The sequence below is a fragment of the Podarcis liolepis genome, assembly GCF_965112155.1.
Source record: "Podarcis liolepis genome assembly, chromosome: 8".
NCBI lineage: Eukaryota > Metazoa > Chordata > Lepidosauria > Squamata > Lacertidae > Podarcis > Podarcis liolepis.
Window position 1 is genome coordinate 57885141 of NC_139560.1, and position 21895 is coordinate 57907035.

Here is a 21895-nt window from a genome sequence, read left to right on the forward strand (position 1 = left end):
TGTGCATCTGGTGTCAGAGCAGACATCCTGAGGTGGCTTCTTCAGCTGCTGCTCTTTTTGACTCTTAGTCTGGAGTTGGGGCAATGCCCTTTGGAGAACCTTTGCCCACACTGGCTTTCTGTTTTTTTGCTTCCTTCCCCCATTTTGGTGACAGGATTATGTGAGTTTATTTTCACTGCTCTTTCGAGAGCACGCTAAAAATACAAAGAAAAAGGATACAAAGAAACATTGCTGTTTCCAACACTCTCACAGTACTAGATTTAAATAAGAAAACATAGCTTGCTGCTGCCATGTGAACTTTGTGTGACACACTATCTTCTCAGTTCTTTATTCCATACTGGGCGTACCTCCACCGTCACTATTACCATGGATCTCAGCCATTCCCTTTTCAGCTGGCATCAACACCTGTGAACCTCACAAGCATATGCAAGGTTTTTTTTCAGTATATGCCAGTACATAACCTTCATTTCTAGATGTACACCATTGTGTATATAAACTGCTGGCGACCTTATTAAAAGTAAATGATTTTCTAGTGATCAGTTCTCAGACTTTTTTCCACCTTGCTATAGCTGCTGTAAAACTCTCAAAACTTGTAGTTTCCACGGTGTCAGGCCCACTGGAGTTTACAGGTCCTTCTTCCAGAACCAGCCTATGATGTTTGTGAAGCGGAATAAAAATTTATGACTTCGTTGCTGTTGCCGCCAGGGATTCAGCATCATTTCTCTCCTCTAACCTGTTGATCCATTATGGAGAAAAAGTAAGATTTCTATCTTAATTATTCTTCAACATGTATTATTTTTAAATAATGCAAGAGATATGCAGTAATGAAGTTGGGTATCTCCCAATAATTCTTAGCAACAATTCATCTCTCACAGCTGGTCAGCTGAGGAAAATATATTGAACAAGTTAAAATAATTTAAATAGCTGGAGCTTTCGTTTTCACCCTATAACAAGTGGAGCAAACATTGTTATGTTTTCAAAGCTGAAAGCTGAACACATAACATGAAATGTGTTAAGATTCATGTGTTGCGCGGAGGAGAATGTAATTTGATAATTCCAGCAAATAACAATTTAGATTAAGTTTGTAGGGTGTTGAGATATATAGACTGTTTAACTTGTTAAGGATCTAGATACTGTACAACTTGTTTTTCAAGGCTGACCTAAACCACCTGCAGCATTTCCACATGCAGAGAGATGATAAATGCTCTTGTATTTAGCATATGGTGTGTGGAATTTTAGCTACGTATTGAAATGTTCTACCATGGATACACTTCTACGTAGGCTCCAGATGGAGTAGAAGCAGTCAGGAAACATTTTTAGAAAATCACGGTTTGCAAACGGAATAGACTTGATATATCCAATTTACTATATTTAAAGCAACATGGAAGTAGATCTCCATTTCATTAGACTATAGGATACTGAAATACACCTTCTTTAGGCAGCAGTAAAGCTTTCCCATATCCCCTCCCCCAGTGCCTAAAATATTTTAAACCACACATGCTAAATACAATGATTAGTTGAGCCACATTAATTTTCGAGAAAGACATTTCCTTTGAGCTTTGAAGTTGTTGGTTTTTAAAAATAATTTTTATTAACCGGCCAATCAAATCAAATCACATCACATAAATTCCGAATTACAAAGCCGAATTTTAAATTTTGTTGAGGGGACCCATATTTCAAGATCCGAAGGGGGATTCTGATCATCTTCTTGCTACTGCGTTAATGTCCAAATCAGTCCAAACAAAGTTCATAATTCTATCCAGTCTTATCTTGTTGTTTCCACATCACATCTTGTTCATATATTTTCCTCTTTTTTCTTTATGATCTCTTCTGATAATCACCTTAAGCCGATAAACACCAATAATAATCCTGTGTGAATTTTTCCGTTCTTCCAATCCTCAAATCAAGATGGTTTCCATATATCATTGCTTTCATAGATAACATCGCTCTTTCCATCTTTAATTACAGAGCTGTCGTTCTTAAGTCCCTCTGAGGAGTTTCACCCACAATATAAAAACAGCTTTATTTATCCTCCCAGACTTAAGTCCTCCGACAGAACTTCCCAATATGGCAACGGCATTTTAACTGCGTCATTCCAAAGCCCTTATACATTCCACGCTCTTCTCAAAACATGCTTTGGTTCGAAAGTTTATCTCCACACAGCCTTAAATCCACAGCTTAAGTCCTTAAAACGACATTTCTGACTTGTGAGGGGGGGGATTCTTGTTTAATCACATAAAGGAAAGAAAGGAAAGTTCCCCCCCTCCCCCATCAGTCCCTTTGCCATACCAATTCTTGGCGTATCTTCTCATGAGTTATACTTGTTCCTCCGACTCGTCTTGTTTTATCAGAGATCTCTTCTGTTAGCAGTCTTTACTCCCCCTCCTTCCTTGAAATATGTGCATTCGCTTCTTCCTAATTGTTTCTTTTGAAGTTCTTGCAGCTAGTGGCGCGGATCAGAGACGGCGTCCAGGAGCGCCGAAATCCCACAGGAGGGCATTGTGCCTAGTGCCCCCATCCCCACAAATTCGGGGGTGGTATAGGGCACAGCAGGCAAGGGCAGTCCCCCCCCAATCCTGGGGGGGTAGGGAGGCTATTTACTTCCATCACAGCCTCCAAATTACCTTGTGTGGGTCGGAAAGATGTTATTGTCAGCCATCTTCTGATGCGCCCCTAGTGGCCCCCCGAGCTTTGAAGTTTTAATCGATGACCACAAAATGTCCTTGAAGGACATCACTCCTATGTGAACATTGCAGGTCTGGTTGCAGCAGCGGCAAAAATTAATGATCTTCCTCATTCTTTACTGAATTGATCAAGCACAAGGAAAGTCCCACAAGTGGGGGTGGGGGGGTGGGAACAAACCTGGCCCCAGTCAGGAATCTCTCATTTTGCAGCCTGTGTATTCACAGCTGACTGCACATAACAGAGTCCATTAATTTTGGCTTGGCTGCCTGGGTACCCTGCAACAGTTGCAACAATTACCGTAAGTTACCGTAAACGCTTTGTTGGAGTGTTGTGTTGAACCTACTTAATGGGAAGAGGATTACAGGTAGACCTGGATACTGATGATTTAGGAGACAGGCACAATCCCAAACTGGCAGCCTGTTGAATGGTCAGATAAGATGAAAGCACATTTTGTTTTATCCTCAATCCACCTGCATACCTTCTAAAAATACAGGTTTATGTACACGTCATCCTGTTTTTATATATAAAATTGAGGATATTATAGTAAGTTAAAATACATTTAAAAGAAAAAAAAAGAAAAAAAGAAAAAGAAAGCTGAAACAGAAAAAAAAACATTTTTAAAAGCAGAGGAAAATAGCAATAACAAAATAACCATAAATTATAATTAAAGTCACAAAACTATATAGTATATATATGTAGATGAATAAATGAATTGTTTCCCTCAAGTATACATTGATTCATGTGTCACTATGGTTTCAACAAATACATTCCAAAAATCATTTAATTTGTTCACGCATAATCATTGTCTGAAAGTGATCTGTTCATAGGTTGCAAGAGTTGTCATGTCATATATCCATTAATTGAAGGAGGGCACATTTTTATCCTTCCAATGTATGAATAGAACATCTTTTTGCAGATGGTAAAATAACTTGCAATGGTTCTCCAGCCCTCCTTCACCGTTTGAGGCGGGAATTTTTAATGGCAGAGGGCTCCTCCTTTTTTGCACCCTCTTACCACTATCTCTTATTACTTCTGTACAAATCACACACAAAAATATTTAAATTAAAGATCTCTTGCCATCAGAGGGAAATCCCATTCTGTTTCACCACTTGAGGTGAAACAGGAAGATGTTGCCCTCACCAAAGTCTCACTTACTGGGGCGTCACAGTGGAAGCTTCTGGAAAAATCTCTCAGGTGACAAATGGGTTTCGATAGTTGAATTTGTTGTCATTTTACCTGTAATGCATTTCTTATTGCTATATTTCTTATTGTTAATGTGTTGCTTCCCCCCCCCCATGTAATTTTTATGGAAATTCTAAAATCAGGGGAAATTTACAGAAAGAAAATAAGAAAGAAAAAGAGAGAGAGAAGAAGCTGAGGTGGGGCAGAAAATTAGGCAGCATCGATGCAGACATGGAACACAAGTACAGCAGAGTATTTTTGAAGTTTAAAAATAGAAAGGAAAATACCACAATAATTGCTGATATGTTGAATGTGAGGTAGATCCAGGAAAAATGTTGGTTTTAATTCCCTTGCTTTGTTATCATGTGATATAATAATAATAATAATAATAATAATAATAATAATAATAATAATAATATTTTTTTATTTATACCCCGCCCTCGCCAGCCAAGGCCGGGCTCAGGGCGGCTAACAAGCAATAATGAAAACAAGTTGAATGAGCACAACTTAAAAACAAAATTAAAATACAACATTCAAATATTGAAACTTTAAAATATTAAAAGGCAGCCTCATCGCAGGAGGAGAAGGAAAAGAAAAAAGAAAGAGAGGGAGGGAATCAAATTGGCTCCAAGCCAAAGGCCAGGCGGAACAACTCTGTCTTACAAGCCCTGCGGAAAGAAATCAGATCCTGCAGGGCCCTGGTCTCATGAGGCAGAGCGTTCCACCAGACCAGAGCCAGAGTTGAAAAGGCCCTGGCTCTGGTTGAAGCTAATCTAACTTCCTTAGGGCCTGGGACCACTAGGGTGTTGCTATTTATGGACCTTGAGACTCTCCGTGAGGCATACCGGGAGAGGTGGTCCCGTGGGTACGAGGGTCCTAGGCCGTGAAGGGCTTTAAAGGTCAAAAGCAGCACCTTAAATCTGACCCTGTACTCCACCGGGAGCCAGTGCAGCTTGAAAAGCACTGGGTCAGGTGTCTGCAACCTTTAAGACAAAAAGAGCCACTTGGACCCGTTTCCGAAGAAAAAACAACAACTGGGAGCCGCAAAACAATTGCGACATTTAAAACAAATATATCTCCGGAGCCACGATCTGACAGCGGGCGGGAAGGTGACGTCGGGACGGTGCGTGACTAACGCACGCACCGCCCCCATGCGATGTCACAGCCAGTACAGCGCCCGCCACAGTGAGGAGTGTTGGGGCGCACAATGCACCTCCTCCCCTCGCTAGTATCCGCCCCGGAGCCGCAGCAAAGATGTAAAAGAGCCACATGCGGCTCCGGAGCTGCGGGTTGCAGACCCCTGCACTGGGTGAATATGCTCCCATGGCAGAGACCCCATGAGGAGCCTCGCTGCAGCATTCTGCACCCGCTGGAGTTTCTGGGACAGCTTCAAGGGCAGCCCAGCGTAGAGCGAATATGAATAATATGAATAAAAGAAGAAACCAAGTATCAGTGTGTTGATTCTTCTTGATTTTTTATCATGTAATCCATACATTAGTGTAAATTGGAGGAACTATCGGTCCATACATTTCCTTATTCTTAAAAGATGTGAAATCAAACCAGACTGCAAAAAAGCTGTATTTTTTATTGGACTTCTTGTAAACTTTCAGTTTATGGGATTTTTTTTCCTAACAAGGCTACCTGCCAAACCTAATAGTCCAACTTTACTAGCTCAAGCATTTGCCAAGACCTTGCTATAGACATCCTTGTGGCCATCAAAATATGAGAGATGAACTCGATATTTTTAAGGTCTTTATTGGCATCAGGGAATAAATTTAGAAGTGCCAAATCTGGAGAGGGGACAACAGTTATTTTGTTATGCCTATTGTATATGATTAGTATATGTGTTACTATCAGCCACCTTGAACATTTGGTGGAAAGGTTGGTTATAAATTTCACAAATAATAAATGAATAAATAAAATGGAAAGGGCAGGAGTACGTTACTTCTAGATCAGGGGTCAGCAAACTTTTTCAGCAGGGGGCTAGTCTGCTGTCCCTCAGACCTTGTTGGGGGCCGGACTATATTTTGAAAAAGAAAAAAAAGAAGGAATTCCTATGCCCCACAAATAACCCAGAGATGCATTTTAAATAAAAGGACACATTCTACTCATGTAAAAACACGCTGATTCCCGGACCGCCCGTGGGCTGGATTTAGAAGGCGATTGGGCCGGATCCGGCCCCCTGAAATATGCAAAAACCCCACCCCTGATGTCTTTTAAAGAGACACACGCTTTAAACCCGAAAATAAACAGGAGAAGAAAAATGCTGTTTGTTTCCTTGTCATTGGTCCAGCTGAATCATCCCAGCCCGGGGTTTGGACAAGTCTTTGAAAGAGAATAATAAATATTGGCATGCAATTTGTTAAGCAAAATGAATTCTGAAGATGTTTTCTGATATGAGAAACCCAAGCTTGTTTTGTTATCTCTTACTGCTCATTATTTGGTTTGAAATAGTGTGGAGCAAACCAGCACGACGCTGCTGTCACTTACACCTTCTGAGGTGGCTGCACTCAAGGAAGGGATAAATTTCCTAAAGAACAAAATGGATGGGAAGAATTACATCTTGTACAAGGTCAAGGATACACTCCGTGCATGCAAGAACTTGTGCAAGCACCAAGGCGGATTGTTTATTAAAGATATTGAAGATCTGACACAAAAGTAAGGCCAGACTTTGCCCCATTTGCGCTCTCTGTTTCTGTTTGCAATAAATATACTCCCATAAACTGATAAGCATGGGAAATGCTGAGAATTCAGATAGACAACTATGTAGCATGCTGGGTTGTTGGATTTTTTGGAAAGCTGATGGGTTAAACTTGAAACACTATTCCTTCGTGATGATGGGTCTCAGGATTTGGCCCAGTGGGAATGAGTCCATCTTAAAGATAGACATTGACGGCCACTTGCCCTCAAGTCCATAATAATAATAATAATAATAATAATAATAATAATAAAATATTATTTATACCCCACCCATCTGGTTGGGTTTCCCATGAGAACAATGTATTTTCTGCAGCAACAACAAAAAATAGTGTAGCTAAGGATCTTCATGATGATGACTGAAGTTCCAGAGCAGGCAAGTTGCCATAGAGGGCACCCCCTTTCCCCTCAAGTCCTCTAAGATCACCCCCTAGCTCCACAGAACTGCACCACCAATGAGCCTGTTCAGAGGTGGCTCAAAGAGAGAGGCATGCTTATTAAAGCATTTAAAAGCTCTATCAAGGAGACCATCATATTCAGATGTATATGGCTGGAAGCAGTGGACCTGGGGGTCTCAAATGTCAGTGGCACCCTATGTGATGCAAAAAATTGGCAACCGCCTCCCCTTCCCACCTCTGGCATTCCATTCTAAAGCATAATTGCTGTGTCCCCTGTGGAGGCCCTATGTTCTCATGAATTTAAGGGTTTCATTGCTACAAGGTATGGTGACAGCCATGAGCTCAGATGGCTTTAAGGAGGTTTTTAAGGTGCGACTGAACTGGTTGCACTCTCCTAAATCTGCCTCTGTGGCTAGTTAATAAAAATGTTTTTGCAGTATTTCTGCCATTTCTTCCTTAGGCCCTTCCCCCTTTTCTACCTTGTCCTGCCTTGCTGGTCCTTTCCCCACAGTTTTTTTAAAATGTAATTATATATTAGATGTAGCATATACTTTATATGTACATATCATCTTGTCTTGTGCAATATTTTATATCTTCCCTGCAATTCCTAGAGTTTGGTCAGAATGAAATGGTGACTGATCACTGATGCCTCCACTACAAAGTTATCTAGTTCTCTAGCCTGATACCTCACATACAGTGGTGCCTCGCAAGACGAAAAGAATCCGTTCTGTGATTCTCTTCGTCTAGCGGTTTCTTCGTCTTGCGAAGCAAGCCCATTGACGGATTAGCGGATTAGCGCTATTAGCGCTTTTAGCGGCTTTTAGCGGCTTATCAGCTTATCGGATCAGCTGATAAGCGGCTTAGCGGCTTAGAAAAAGGGGGGAGGGGAAAAAACCGCAGGAACTCGCAAGACATTTTCGTCTTGTGAAGCAAGCCCATAGGAGATTTGTTTTGCGAAGCACCTCCAAAACGGAAAACTCTTTTGTCTAGCGAGTTTTCCGTCTTGCGAGGCATTCGTCTTGCGGGGCACCACTGTATTTGACCCAGGATAATCCAATATTGTGCTTTATTCTCAGCTCTGCCTTTTTTTTTTTAAGTTTAATAGATGTTATTACTGTATTGAAAAATCACTTGAAGATGTTCCATGAGAAGCATTTCCTAAATGAATGAAATAAATAAAATTGGCCCAGCATTCTGGCTGTGTGAGATATTCAAAGCACATTCAAAGCACATTGTTCCCCTCAAAGAGTTCTGGGCACCGTAATTTTTGTGGGGGGTAAATGTTTGAGCCCATAATCCTCCAAAGGGAAAGGTCATGTTTCAAATGTGCTTTAAAGGTAGTGTGTACCCAGACTCTGACTATTATTCTATCCTAAAACTGCTTCCTTCTCTTCGTGCAATGCATCTTTCCCAACAACATGGTATTCGAGTTCATTGGCTAGCTTCGTGTTGCTAAATATTGCTCTAAGAATTTACACTTTTAAAACCCCATCATTGTTATTTCTGTTGTTGACTTTTTAACCTAGATGTGTACGTTGCACTAAGCATAACTGGAAGCTGGATGTGAGCACAATGAAATACGTTAACCCCCCAGACAGCTTCTGCCAAGATGAACTAGGTAAAATGTAACATCTGCTGCAGCTTTTTATAGCAGTGCCACCTTTGTTATTTTCTTGCTCTGTGGCTTAATAGAAATACAAATCCAATTTGCTCAAGTTAAAGAGTTTGATTTGATTTATATTGCTTACTTTGTTCGCTGTCGTGCATACAAGTCAAAAACAGTAAGATATTGGATTGGTTTCTTAAAAGCCAAGCATGGCAAATGGTAAAAGCTATTTTTTAAAAAACAAAACAACAACAACAACTTTTTTTCCTACAGTAAAACATTTTTGAGTAAACATCTAATATGTTGAAAAGAAGAGATCTGCAGGATTTCCACGGGAAAGGAATTTCACAATATTGTCAGGACTTCTCTGAAAAGGCCATCATAGGCATTCACAATTTCAACCACTGGGTTTGGAAATATAGAGCAAGACAGGCTCATAAGTGTTCAACAAGAACCAGGAATATGGAACAAAACTGGTAACAGCTGGCATTCTGGCGGTTCCCTCATTGCGAGAAGTGAGGTTACAGGGAACCAGACAGAGTGGCGCTCGCCCTGTGGAACGCCCTCCCTTCAGATGTGAAGGAAATAAGCAGCTATCCTATCTTTAAAAGACATCTGAAGGCAGCCCTGTTTAGGGAAGTTTTTAATATTTAATGCTGTATTGTTTTTAACACTCGATTGGGAGCCACCCAGAGTGGCTGGGGAAACTCAGCCAGATGGGCAGGGTATATTATTAACCCTAACTCTGGATAATTCTAACTAATTCTGCCCCCAGTTTGCCAACTCCGTATCACTCCCCTCATGGTAACATCTTAGACCTTCTTTCCACCCCAGCCAACTAATAACTACTGCAAATGCCCCCTTTGCTCCCAGATACTTCCATCTGTCCCCCTCCAATAACCTTATCTTTCCCTTCTGCCTGTCACCAGAGGACTAAAACGGTCATATTAACCTGCCCTTGCTGGCTTCTCTCCCCAACCCCATTGTCACACCCTTTTCTTGGAGCTGCCCCACCCTTTCCCTGCCTTTATAGCCTGAATAAACTTAAGTAGTAACAGGCAACACGTGGCTAATAATGTTCTAACAACATCTTCATAACCTGTATTATTTCACAGTTCTTGAATAGAGAACATGTGGTAGAGATACAACTAATAAAACAAGTCAATATTGTATGAACAAAATGAGAGAAGGTAATCAATATCACTGAGGCAAACAAGCCTTTCAGTAGTCCCAATCCTGCAATCATGCTCAAAGCATAGCATTGAACAAAATTAGACAATATAGTCCAACGGTATAGAAGAAGGCAAACAAGCCTTTCAACAGTCTCAATTATATAACTGTGTATGAGCTTGCAGGGCAGCAGTTGAAGGAGCAAAAAGGGTTTTCGTGTGTGTGTGTGTGTGTGTGTGTGTGTGTGTGTGTTTCTTTGTGGCTGATTAGCTGCTCTCCCTGTGCAAAGGTCAGAGGGGGCAGGGTTTCTGTTGAGGCAGGTGATTAGCTGTGGGAGGAGCTTATCAGAGCTAGCAGGGCAGCAGTTGAAGAAGGAACAAAAAGGGTTTTCGTGTGTGTGTGTGTGTGTGTGTTTCTTTGTGGCTGATTAGCTGCTCTCCCTGTGCAAAGGTCAGAGGGGGCAGGGTTTCTGTTGAGGCAGGTGATTAGCTGTGGGAGGAGCTTATCAGAGCTAGCAGGGCAGCAGTTGAAGAAGGAACAAAAAGGGTTTTCTTGTGTGTGTGTGTTTCTTTGTGGCTGATTAGCTGCTCTCCCTGTGCAAAGGTCAGAGGGGGCAGGGTTTCTGTTGAGGCAGGTGATTAGCTGTGGGAGGAGCTTATCAGAGCTTGCAGGGCAGCAGTTGAAGAAGGAGCAAAAAGGGTTTTCGTGTGTGTGTGTGTGTTTCTTTGTGGCTGATTAGCTGCTCTCCCTGTGCAAAGGTCAGAGGGGGCAGGGTTTCTGTTGAGGCAGGTGATTAGCTGTGGGAGGAGCTTATCAGAGCTTGCAGGGCAGCAGTTGAAGAAGGAGCAAAAAGGGTTTTCGTGTGTGTGTGTTTCTTTGTGGCTGATTAGCTGCTCTCCCTGTGCAAAGGTCAGAGGGGGCAGGGTTTCTGTTGAGGCAGGTGATTAGCTGTGGGAGGAGCTTATCAGGGCTTGCAGGGCAGCAGTTGAAGAAGGAGCAAAAAGGGTTTTCGTGTGTGTGTGTGTGTGTGTGTTTCTGTGTGGCTGATTAGCTGCTCTCTCTGTGCAGGGTTTCTGTTGAGGCAGGTGATTAGCTGTGGGAGGAGCTTATCAGAGCTTGCAGGGCAGTTTGATCCATCTTTTAGATTTAGGGGAGCTAGTCTCAAACGTTTGTTGGGGGAGACCTAGGTTTCTTGTGGGGGGAGTTATTTGTCCTGTCTTCACGCTTTTTATGATGGAGGACCGCTGTAGCCACCCCCAATGATACGTTCTCAAGATGGAGGGGGAGGGAACAGCTGCAGTCGCCTGCGGTTCCTGCGCAATGTTTGCCATCTTGCCAAAGGTTGCAGGCAGCTTTACCTGCAGCAATTGCATGTTGATTGCCCTCTTAAAAGACAAAGTCCAGCAACTGGAGGAACGTGTAGCTACGCTCCAAAGAATTAGAGAGCTGGAGCTCTTCTTGGAAGCAATAGAGCACACCGTCTCCACCAAGGAGGAGACAGGGGACTCCCCTGAGAAGGAGGCTATTTCACCAGCACAGGAGCCAGATATATGGAGAAACATGACTCAAAGAAGTAGGAGGCCCAGGGTTTGCTCTGATTGTGTATTTCTATACACAATCGCTTTGAGGTCCTCTCCCCTAGCATGGAAGACGAAGAGCAGACTCCATTTGAGGATCTCTCCCTCATTACAGTCGATCAGGTATATGAAGACGAGCAGCAAAGTCAGTCCTCAGGGAATGTGCAGGCGACCTTGGAACGGACAGCTCACGGAAGAACCCCGACCAAACCTAAGAGGAGGCGTGTAGTGGTGATAGGGGATTCCCTACTGAGGGGAACAGAAGCAGTGATCTGTTGGCCTGACAAGATGTCTCGGGAAGTGTGCTGTCTCCCCAGGGCTAAGATCCAAGATGTAACTGAACGACAGCAAGGAATCATAAAACCCACTGACAAATACCCCTTCCTCTTGGTTCATGTGGGAACCAATGACACTGCAAGCAATAGCCTCCAGAAGATTAAAAGAGACTACGAGGCTCTGGGCAGGAAATTGAAGCAATTAAATGCACAAATTGTCATCTCATCTGTCCTCCCAGTTGAACGACGTGGCCCAGGGAGAGAGGGAAAAATAGTGGAAGCGAACAGCTGGCTTTGCAAATGGTGTAAATAGGAACGATTTGGATTCTTAGATCACGGACTGCAGTTTCTTGAAGATGGACTTCTGGCAAGCGATGGGCTGCACCTCACAACAGTTGGGAGAAATGTTTTTGCCAAAAATCTCAGAAACCTCATCAGGAGGGCTTTAAACTGACTAATGTGGGGGAGGGAGACAGTGCTCCTGAAGGTAGGAGTCTATCAATTGATGAAGATGATCATCCAAATGTCATAGACCAAATGGAGCAAACAGCACGCAGACCTAGTGGTGGGAGGAAAAAATCCTTAAATAAGAGACACGGGGGAATGATTAATGGACTTCAATGTCTGTACACTAATGCGCAAAGCATGGGAAATAAACAAGATGAGCTTGAGCTCTTGGTACAGCAAACTAAATATGACATAATAGGCATCACTGAAACCTGGTGGGATAAGTCCCACGACTGGAATGTAATAATGGGGGGATACAATCTATTTCAGAGAAACAGACCAGACAAGAAAGGAGGAGGAGTGGCGTTATATGTCAGGGCTGTGTATACCTGTGAAGAGATCCAAGATTTAGAACCTCAAAGCCAAAGTGAGAGCATTTGGGTCAAAATAAAGGGAGAGAAGAATAACAGTGACCTCATTGTGGGAGTTTACTATAGATCCCCAAGCCAAACGGAGGACATAGATGATGCCTTCCTGGAACAGATGGCCAAGCATGCAAAAGGAAGGGAGATAGTAGTAATGGGGGACTTCAATTACCCAGATATTTGTTGGATTTCAAACACAGCCAAGAGCATAAGGTCAAACAGATTCCTCACTGGCCTTGCAGACAACTTCATTGTCCAGAAAGTGGGAGAAGCAACAAGAGGAACAGCCATTTTAGAGCTGGTCCTAACCAATGTTGATGACCTGGTTAGTGGGGTAGAAGTGGAAGGATCATTAGGCGCAAGTGATCATACTCTTCTGAAGTTTACTATACAGCGAAAAGGAGCAGCCAAGCATACTAGGACTCAATTTCTTGACTTTAAGAAAGCTGACTTCATAAAACTTAGGGAAGTGCGGGGTGAGATCCCATGGACAGTAATACTAAAAGGAAAGGGAGTTCATGATGGCTGGGAGTTTGTTAAGAGGGAGATACTAAAAGCACAACTTCAGGCAATACCAATGAGGCGGAAACATGGAAGGTGCCTAAAGAAGCCAGGGTGGCTATCTAAAGAACTTTTAACTGAGTTAAGATTAAAAAAGGATGTGTACAAAAAATGGAAAAGGGTGGAAACCACCAAAGAGGAATTCAAACAAATAGCCAGCACGTGTAGACACAAAGTCAGAAAAGCTAAAGCACAGAATGAACTCAGGCTTGCTAGAGAGGTTAAAAGCAACAAAAAAGGCTTTTATGGGTATGTTCGTAGCAAAAGGAAGAACAAAGAAACAGTGGGGTCACTCAAAGGAGAAGATGGTGAAATGCAAACAGGGGACACAGAAAGGGCTGAACTCCTCAATGCCTTCCTTGCCTCAGTCTTCTCCGATAAAGAAAACAATGCCCGACCTGAAGAATTTGGAGCAAATGATCCAGCAAAGGAAACACAGCCCAGAATAACTAAGGAGATAGTGCAAGAATACTTGGCTAGTTTAGATGTATTCAAGTCTCCAGGGCCAGATGAACTGCATCCAAGAGTATTAAAAGAAGTGGCAGATGTGATCTCAGAACCACTGGCAGTCATCTTTGAGAATTCCTGAAGAACAGGCGAAGTCCCGGCAGACTGGAGGAGGGCAAATGTTGTCCCTATTTTCAAAAAGGGGAAAAGAGAGGACCCAAATAATTACCGCCCAGTCAGTCTGACATCAATACCAGGGAAGATTCTGGAGCAGATCATTAAGCAAACAGTCTGTGAGCACCTAGAAAGGAATGCTGTGATCACCAATAGTCAGCATGGATTTCTGAAAAATAAGTCATGTCAGACTAACCTGATCTCGTTTTTTGACAGAATTACAAGCCTGGTAGATGAAGGGAACGCAGTGCATGTAGCCTACCTTGATTTCAGCAAGGCATTTGACAAGGTGCCCCATGATATTCTTGTAAAGAAGCTGGTAAAATGCGGTCTTGACTATGCTACCACTCAGTGGATTTGTAACTGGCTGACTGACCGAACCCAAAGGGTGCTCATCAATGGTTCCTCTTCATCCTGGAGAAGAGTGACTAGTGGGGTGCCACAGGGTTCTGTCTTGGGCCCGGTCTTATTCAACATCTTTATCAATGACTTGGATGATGGACTCAAGGGCATCCTGATCAAATTTGCAGATGACACCAAACTGGGAGGGGTGGCTAACACCCCAGAGGACAGGATCACACTTCAAAACGACCTTGACAGATTAGAGAACTGGGCAAAAACAAACAAGATGAATTTTAACAGGGAGAAATGTAAAGTATTGCACTTGGGCAAAAAAAATGAGAGGCACAAATACAAGATGGGTGACACCTGGCTTGAGAGCAGTACATGTGAAAAGGATCTAGGAGTCTTGGTTGACCACAAACTTGACATGAGCCAACAGTGTGACGCGGCAGCTAAAATAGCCAATGCAATTCTGGGCTGCAGCAATAGGAGTATAGCATCTAGATCAAGGGAAGTAATAGTGCCACTGTATTCTGCTCTGGTCAGACCTCACCCTGGAGTATTGTGTCCAGTTCTGGGCACCACAGTTCAAGAAGGACACTGATAACTGGAACGTGTCCAGAGGAGGGCAACCAAAATGGTCAAAGGTCTGGAAACGATGCCTTATGAGGAACGGCTAAGGGAGCTGGGCATGTTTAGCCTGGAGAAGAGGAGGTTAAGGGGTGATATGATAGCCATGTTCAAATATATAAAAGGATGTCACATAGAGGAGGGAGAAAGGTTGTTTTCTGCTGCTCCAGAGAAGCGGACACAGAGCAATGGATCCAAACTACAAGAAAAAAGATTCCACCTAAACATTAGGAAGAACTTCCTGACAGTAAGAGCTGTTCGACAGTGGAATTTGCTGCCAAGGAGTGTGGTGGAGTCTCCTACTTTGGAGGTCTTTAAGCAGAGGCTTGACAACCATATGTCAGGAGTGCTCTGATGGTGTTTCCTGCTTGGCAGGGGGCTGGACTCAATGGCCCTTGTGGTCTCTTCCAACTCTATGATTCTATGATTCTATGATTCCAATTATATATTCAGCAGTACAACAGAGAGAAATAAAGCAATGACGGTTGCTGTAAAAGACAATGAAACCCAGCATTTACTGACTAGTGCTTGATTAATAGAACTCAGATAGCTGCTAAAAATTTCCATCGCATGATATCCAGAATGGCTCACAGGCTGAGCCCAGGTTCCATCAGCGGAAGAGAACAGGGTTCTTCTGGTGCAGCAAAGACAGAGCTATATATCATGGAATTTTATGTTCAGAGGGGTAGATGATCAACAGCTTCAGCCTCCAATCAAAGAAGATATTGGAACTTTGCTCATTTTGTTACGTAGGCAGGTGCTTTGCTCTTGACCAGACCAAGGGAATACAGTGGTGCCTCGCAAGACGAAATCAATTCGTTCCGCGAGTTTTTTCGTCTAGCGAATTTTTCGTCTTGCGAAGCACGAAATCCCATAGGAATGCATTGAAATTCAATTAATGCGTTCCTATGGTCAAAAAAAGTCCAAACAAAGCCAAATTTGGTACAACAAGAGTTTATTAAGTGCTCTTTAAAGTCACACATACTGTAAAGAGCATTTCAAAAACTGAAGGAACAATAAATTAAGTTTCTAAACATGACAGAAAAACATTTAAAAATCAACAAAGTGTACAGTACGTTTTCTAAGACTCTGGGGGACCACTCGAAGAAGGTTCCTCTACCACTCTTTGCTTCTTGCTGAAGAACCCCCTCCCCAGCTGTTCCCCCAGCCACCCACCACACAGAAATTCAAATCCAGATATTTTTTTAAAAAAACAGCAGAGTGGCCCAATGGTCACAGAAAATCATAAAAATGCAGAAAAAAACCACACAAGCTTCCAGATTCTTGCAAACCCCTCCTCAACTGTTCCCCCAGCCACCCACCACACAGAAATTCAAATCCAGAATTTTTTTTAAAAAACAGCAGAGTGGCCCAATGGTCACAGAAAATCATAAAAATGCAGAAAAAAACACACAAGCTTCCAGATTCTTGCAAACCCCTCCCCAACACCAAGTCCTTGAATTCCAAACACCCCAACCCAAAATCCAACCCCCCCCCGAAAAAAAGTTTTAAAAGTTTAAAAGAAGTTTTGGAAAAGCTTCAAAAATCACCAAAGTCTTCAAAAACCTCAAAAAAGGCTACCACACCGCGTTCTATGAGTTGCTCCTCGAAGTCAAGTCGCAACTGTATTAATGGTGTTAAGAAAAAGGAAACAAACTTTCAAGACGTTTTCATTTTTCGTCTTGCAAAGCAAGCCCATAGGGAAATTCGTCTTGCGAAGCAGCTCAAAAAATGGAAAACCCTTTCGTCTAGCGAGTTTTCCGTCTTGCGAGGCATTCGTCTTGCAGGGCACCACTGTATCTGGGAGACAGGTAAACAGGAAGAGAGTTCTCTCTTTCCTCCTACCAGACAGTTCATTGAGAATCAGGCAACGAAAAAAAAAAATCAGTTCCTATGTGTTGGCTAGGTTTAGGGGTTATGAATGAAGCAACAGCAAAGCAGTGGTTTATTTCCTCTCCTCCTAGTTGTTGAAACAGGTCCAGATAATGGATTGGTGCTAGTTGAACTGAATCCTCCAAATCCATGGGATACAGAACCCAGAGGGCCTGAAGATCTGGCTTTTGGGGAGGTGCAGGTAAATAAAAATCACATTTTATGTACTGGGGCTTGCCTCTATGGCCTAGTGTGCACATGGTGCTGAACTACTGTTTGTTTAACAAACTATGAGTAACTCATGAGTTTTCCCACAGACAATTACAACAAAATACAGCTTCTTTCTCCCAAGTCTAGTTCATTTCCAAGCTATTATTACATTGTGAATTTTTTCTTTTTTTACCTTTTAAAAAAATTAAATTAAAAATGCAGTAAAATGTGTGTGTGTGTGTGTGTGTGTGTGTGTGTGTTTTGATCCCTCAGACTGCAATAAAATCAGAAAATTGCACAAGTAAATTTACACAAGCAAATTTACTATTTCCAGATTGTGTACTTTTGCACATTTCTTGGGTGGGGAAGTTTTTGCTGTTGTTGTTTAACAAGTTGTGTGCATGCCCTGTCAGCACCTAATTGGCATAATCGAAATCAGAATGTAGGGACAAACAAAAGAAAATGCTCACTGGTATGAATGGGAAAGATTGAAGTTCCTCCCTAGAGACAAATTCAAACACAAACACATGCAGGTTTAGACTAGTCTGGTCTAATCTGAATGGGGGGAAAGTGAATTAGCAGCTAAATAATGCTCAGCAAGGACAAGCCCAGAGACCCCCAGTTTCACATTCTCAACATCTTTCACAGTAAAAATTGTCACAATTCATTCAGCCGCTCTGTAATCTTCCTATCCTCCTCCAGCAATCCTGAAGTTCTGGATACACCTTAAGTTTGTGGCCTGTTTACTCAGCATTCTTTCAGTTTTGCTTGCACAAATCTTACATGTTGTTAGATAATGCCCAGCCTTTACTAAGCATTCATTCTTATGATCAGGGATGATAGGAGTGGCCTTGGCCCAGTACAGTCATACCTCATGTTGCATCCGCTTCATGTTATGTTCTTTCAGGTTATGTCCCATGGCAACCCGGAAGTACTGGAAAGGGTTACTTCCAGGTTTCGCTGCTCGCGCATGCACAGAAGTGGCGAATCACAACCCGTGCACGCGCAGACGCACTGCTGTGAGTTGTGTTCTTTTCATGTTGCGAACGGGCCTCCGGAATGGATCCCGTTCGCAACCAGAGGTACCACTGTATACCTGAAGGAGCATGTCCACCCCCTCCTTTCAGCCTGGACACTGAGGTCCAGCTCCGAGGGCCTTCTGGCGGTTCCCTCACTGCAAGAAGTAAGGTTACAGGGAACCAGGCAGAGGGCCTTCTCGGTAGTGGCTCCTGCCCTGTGGAACACCTTCCCATCAGATGTCAAGGAAATAAACAACTATCTGACTTTTAGAAGACATCTGACGGCAGCCCTGTATCAGAAAATTATTTATGTCTAATGTTTTACAATGTTTTATGTGTTGTAAGCCGCCCAGAGCAGCTGGGGAAACCCAGACAAATGGGTTGATCAGAAATAATAAAATCATTACTGTTATTACTAGGTTGGGGAAGTCTCTCTATGTTTAGTGTGCCTCCCAAGAAGGGAACATATTCTCATCATGGCCTTCTCATGTGTCTCCAAGAGGATCTCAACCCAATGCAAGTCTCCCACCCACACCAATTCTGAATGCTCTTAGCAGTTCCTATTTGGCCTCTGGCCTCTGCACAAAGTTTAGATATGCTAGCTACCCATCTGACTGGGCACCCTCCCTACTCAGTGTTAGCCAGAAGCAGGGAGGTGGGGAAACAGGAGCGGATGTGCTTGTGTAAACATAAAGGTACGGAATGTGTGAAACAGAAGTGGCAGTATGTGTGGACCTTTGGGGAGGGGGCACAGTGGAAGCTGACAAAGCAGAGGAAATATTTTTGGCAGTGAGGCAAGGTCACCTGGTCTCTTTTTCCCCTCTGGGGGTGGCCAAAGGAAGAGGCACTCTCTGCCCAGCTGCATGTTTTGGGGTGTAGCAGCCAAAGAGCAAAGCTGTATTTTCTTCTGCAGAAAGGAAGCGGAAATCTTCTCTAACACCCGCTCTCAAAATAGCACCATGGGGACATAATAGAATCATAGAACTGTAGAGAAGGAAGGGGCCCTGAGGATCACCTAGTGCTACTCCCTGCAATGCGGGAATATGCAGCTGCCCCATACAGGGATCAAACCTGCAACCTTGGCATCGTCAGCACCACGCTCTAACCTACTGAGCTAGCCACACTAGGAAACAGTTCTTTTCTTTTCAGGCACACGGAACATGACAACACTGATCCATCTCAGTCTTGGGTTTCTGTCTGCTCTTAGGTAACTTACATAACTCATGCATGTATGGACCTCAAACTTGGAGACAGAAGAATGATCTTCGATCCGTGGCTCATTGGCCCTGCTTTTGCACGCGGCTGGTGGTTGCTTCATGAGCCTCCTGGTGACTGGTTGGAAAGACTGTGTCGTGCAGATCTAATTTACATCAGCCACATGCATTCTGATCATCTCAGGTATCTGTGCATATGATAAAAAAGAGAGGGGAAATTACTTATGCTGTCATCTTAAGCATTCTTACCTGGGGCTGGTGGTGTGCAAGCTGTATGGCTTTGTCCTATGCTGCTCTGGTGACACAGGCATATAAGGAAGCATATAAGTAGGACAAGCCAAAGTTCTGCCTCCTGGATGGCATTTATGAGGGAAGGAAGAACATCATTAGCTGTGCCATTCTTGTGCATAGTTATTGATGCCAGTCTCCAAGCGGGTTGAGATTCCAGGGATTCCAGGCGCTTACTCAGGGTTCAGTTTCCTTCGGAATGAGGGGCAGTGGAGACTGTGGTGTCTGTAGAATATATGGTTTATTTTCACATATATACAACCTGAGCCTGTGATGGAGGACATTAATGGCCCAAGAGGCCTTGCTTTTCCCATAGCCACAGCACTGGATTCAAGCAGAATCCAATATGCCTATGGGTGGCCTTGAAGTGAGCTTCACTTGGCTTGCTCACTCTTCTGGAATCCTGGTCCCGTTATTTTAGTGCCTTTCACTATATATAGCTGACGCACACCCCAGTAAAGTGACTTGAGGATTGACTGAGAGTGGCCACCAAGACCATATAACACCAGTTCTGAAAGACCTACGTAGGCTCCCAGTACGTTTCCGAGCACAATTCAAAGTGTTGGTGCTGACCTTTAAAGCCCTAAATGGCCTCTGCCCAGTATACCTGAAGGAGTGTCTCCACCCCCATTGTCCAGTTCCGAGGGCCTTCTGGCAGTTCGCACACTAAAAGAGAAATAAAGTACAGGGAATCAGGCAGGGGGCCTTCTTGGTAGTGGCGCCATCCCTGTGGACACCCACCTATCAGATGTCAAGGAAATAAACAACTATCTGGCTTTTAGAAGATATCTGAAGGCAACCCTGTTTAGGGAAGTTTTTAATGTTTGATGTTATATCCTGTTTTTAATATTCTGTTGGGAGCCACCCAGAGTGGCTGGGGAAACCCAACCAGATGGGTAGGGTATAAATATATTATTGCCATTTGTTTGTTTGTTTCCTACTCTCCTGCTTTTCTTACTCTCCAGTTACCCTACATTGAAGAAACTTGCAGAGAGGAGGCCAGATGTGCCCATTTATGTTGGGAAGACAGAACGGCCTGTATTCTGGTACCTCAAACAGAGTGGTGTAAAGCTGACCAATATTAACATTGTCCCATTTGGAGTTTGGCAACAGGTCTGATGTCTTGACATTTTCTGAAGTTTATATTTTCTTTCTAAACTATGGAAATAATCCAGAAGTTTCTAATCAGAACATTTCCAGACCATGAGTAAGCAACAATATTTTTAAATAAATAAATAAATAAAAATCCCCTAATACGCAATTCTTGCACACCACCCAAATTTCCAAGTGGCTTGAGACTCCAGGTCTTCCAAATGCTTATGCAGGGTTCAGTTTCCTTGGAATGACAGACAGTGAAGACTGTGGTATCTTTAGGCTATAGGGTTTATTTACGCATACAACCTGAGTTTACGATGGGGCGGTTCACGGCATTAACACCCCAGAAGGTCTTGCTTCTCCCATAGCCACAACCTTGAATTCAAACAGAAATCAAGAATGTCTCTCCCTCCCTCCCTCCCTTTCTTTCACATCTCAACTCTTGTTTTTGCTAGTTGAGGGAGGGGAGCCCACCCATTTGCCCTCTGGAGCGTAGCTGCTTCCTTTGTTACCCTAACAACTCACAGTTAGGGCCATTACCAAGAAACTGGCCTGGCTATTCCAACAATTGAATACTTGCTGGATCCGGGAATTAGAAGGGACTCAGACATATAGCCTAATACCCACCCACCCCAACAATATTGACAGAATTAGGGAATTGAGGTCCCAATGCTCCCACTACTCATCACTTAATAACCAAAGCAGTTTGAAATATGTTTCTGGGTTGCCACATATATATCCTAAGATGGAATGTAAACATATAAGGTGAGCTGATGAAGCAAGACTCCTGACTCAAGTTGACTCTGCTTCATGTTGACTCTTGTTGGGGGCATGAATGAGTGTTATTTGCTGGTTCCCGCATCAGCCACTAGCTCACCACCTCATGCCACTTGGACATGTCCAACCAGTTCAGAGACAACTGGGGGACCTAATCACCACACTATCATCTGATCCACAAGGAACTACTCAGCGTTCCTCAAAAATATCCTATCCTTGCTGCCACTAAAATGTATTATGAGGAGGAGGAGGTGCATTACTAACACCAATAACACCAGAGGGTGCATTACTAACAATAAGTTTAATAGTAACAAGATGCTTATGGATAAATAGCCATGCAGCAGACTGTTGCTTGCAATTAAGGATGGGTAAACCTGTCAATGTCAATTTCTATTGGTTTCTATCCCTCCTGATCTTAAACACAGTTCTCAACAGTTCTACATAACCTTGCATTTAAAAAACCAACCAACCAACCAACCAACAACAACAACATGTTCATGGAAGTTGATTAGGATTTTATTCAAATTTATTCTATTATACACATGTTTTTATGCAATTTCCCCTAATATACACCTTAGGGAGCCACGGCACACAGATGCCATTCTAGATTGCATTCCAATAACTTTTTAAAGGGATTACAGCCAATCATAGACCCTGTTTTCTATAAATAAAAATGTCCATGTCAAAATTCATAGTAAGATGTGCTTTGATTTCTTTTAAGGTGGACAGGAATCTTAGGTTTATGATACTGATGGATGGTGTTCATCCTGAAATGGATACTTGCATCATTGTTGAATATAAAGG

The 21895-nt window shown here is 43.0% G+C and overlaps 1 protein-coding gene across 3 annotated transcripts in view; it reads left to right on the plus strand.

Annotated features, from left to right (window-relative positions):
* Positions 1-324: 324 nt before the first annotated feature.
* LOC310713919 (cytidine monophosphate-N-acetylneuraminic acid hydroxylase-like) overlaps positions 325-21895 on the plus strand; it is a 30592-nt gene continuing 9021 nt past the window's right edge. Inside the window, exons 1-7 of one of the 3 annotated variants that reach the window (XM_083518680.1) lie at positions 325-757; positions 6322-6525; positions 8489-8580; positions 16581-16690; positions 18925-19115; positions 20185-20332; positions 21813-21894. In XM_083518680.1, the coding sequence (XP_083374806.1) occupies positions 747-757; positions 6322-6525; positions 8489-8580; positions 16581-16690; positions 18925-19115; positions 20185-20332; positions 21813-21894 (838 nt within the window). In that variant the 5' untranslated portion in view covers positions 325-746. Of the gene's footprint in view, positions 758-4083; positions 4185-6321; positions 6526-8488; positions 8581-16580; positions 16691-18924; positions 19116-20184; positions 20333-21812; position 21895 lie in introns of those variants that run through there. The other 2 variants (XM_083518678.1, XM_083518679.1) reach the window with 2 other exon arrangements.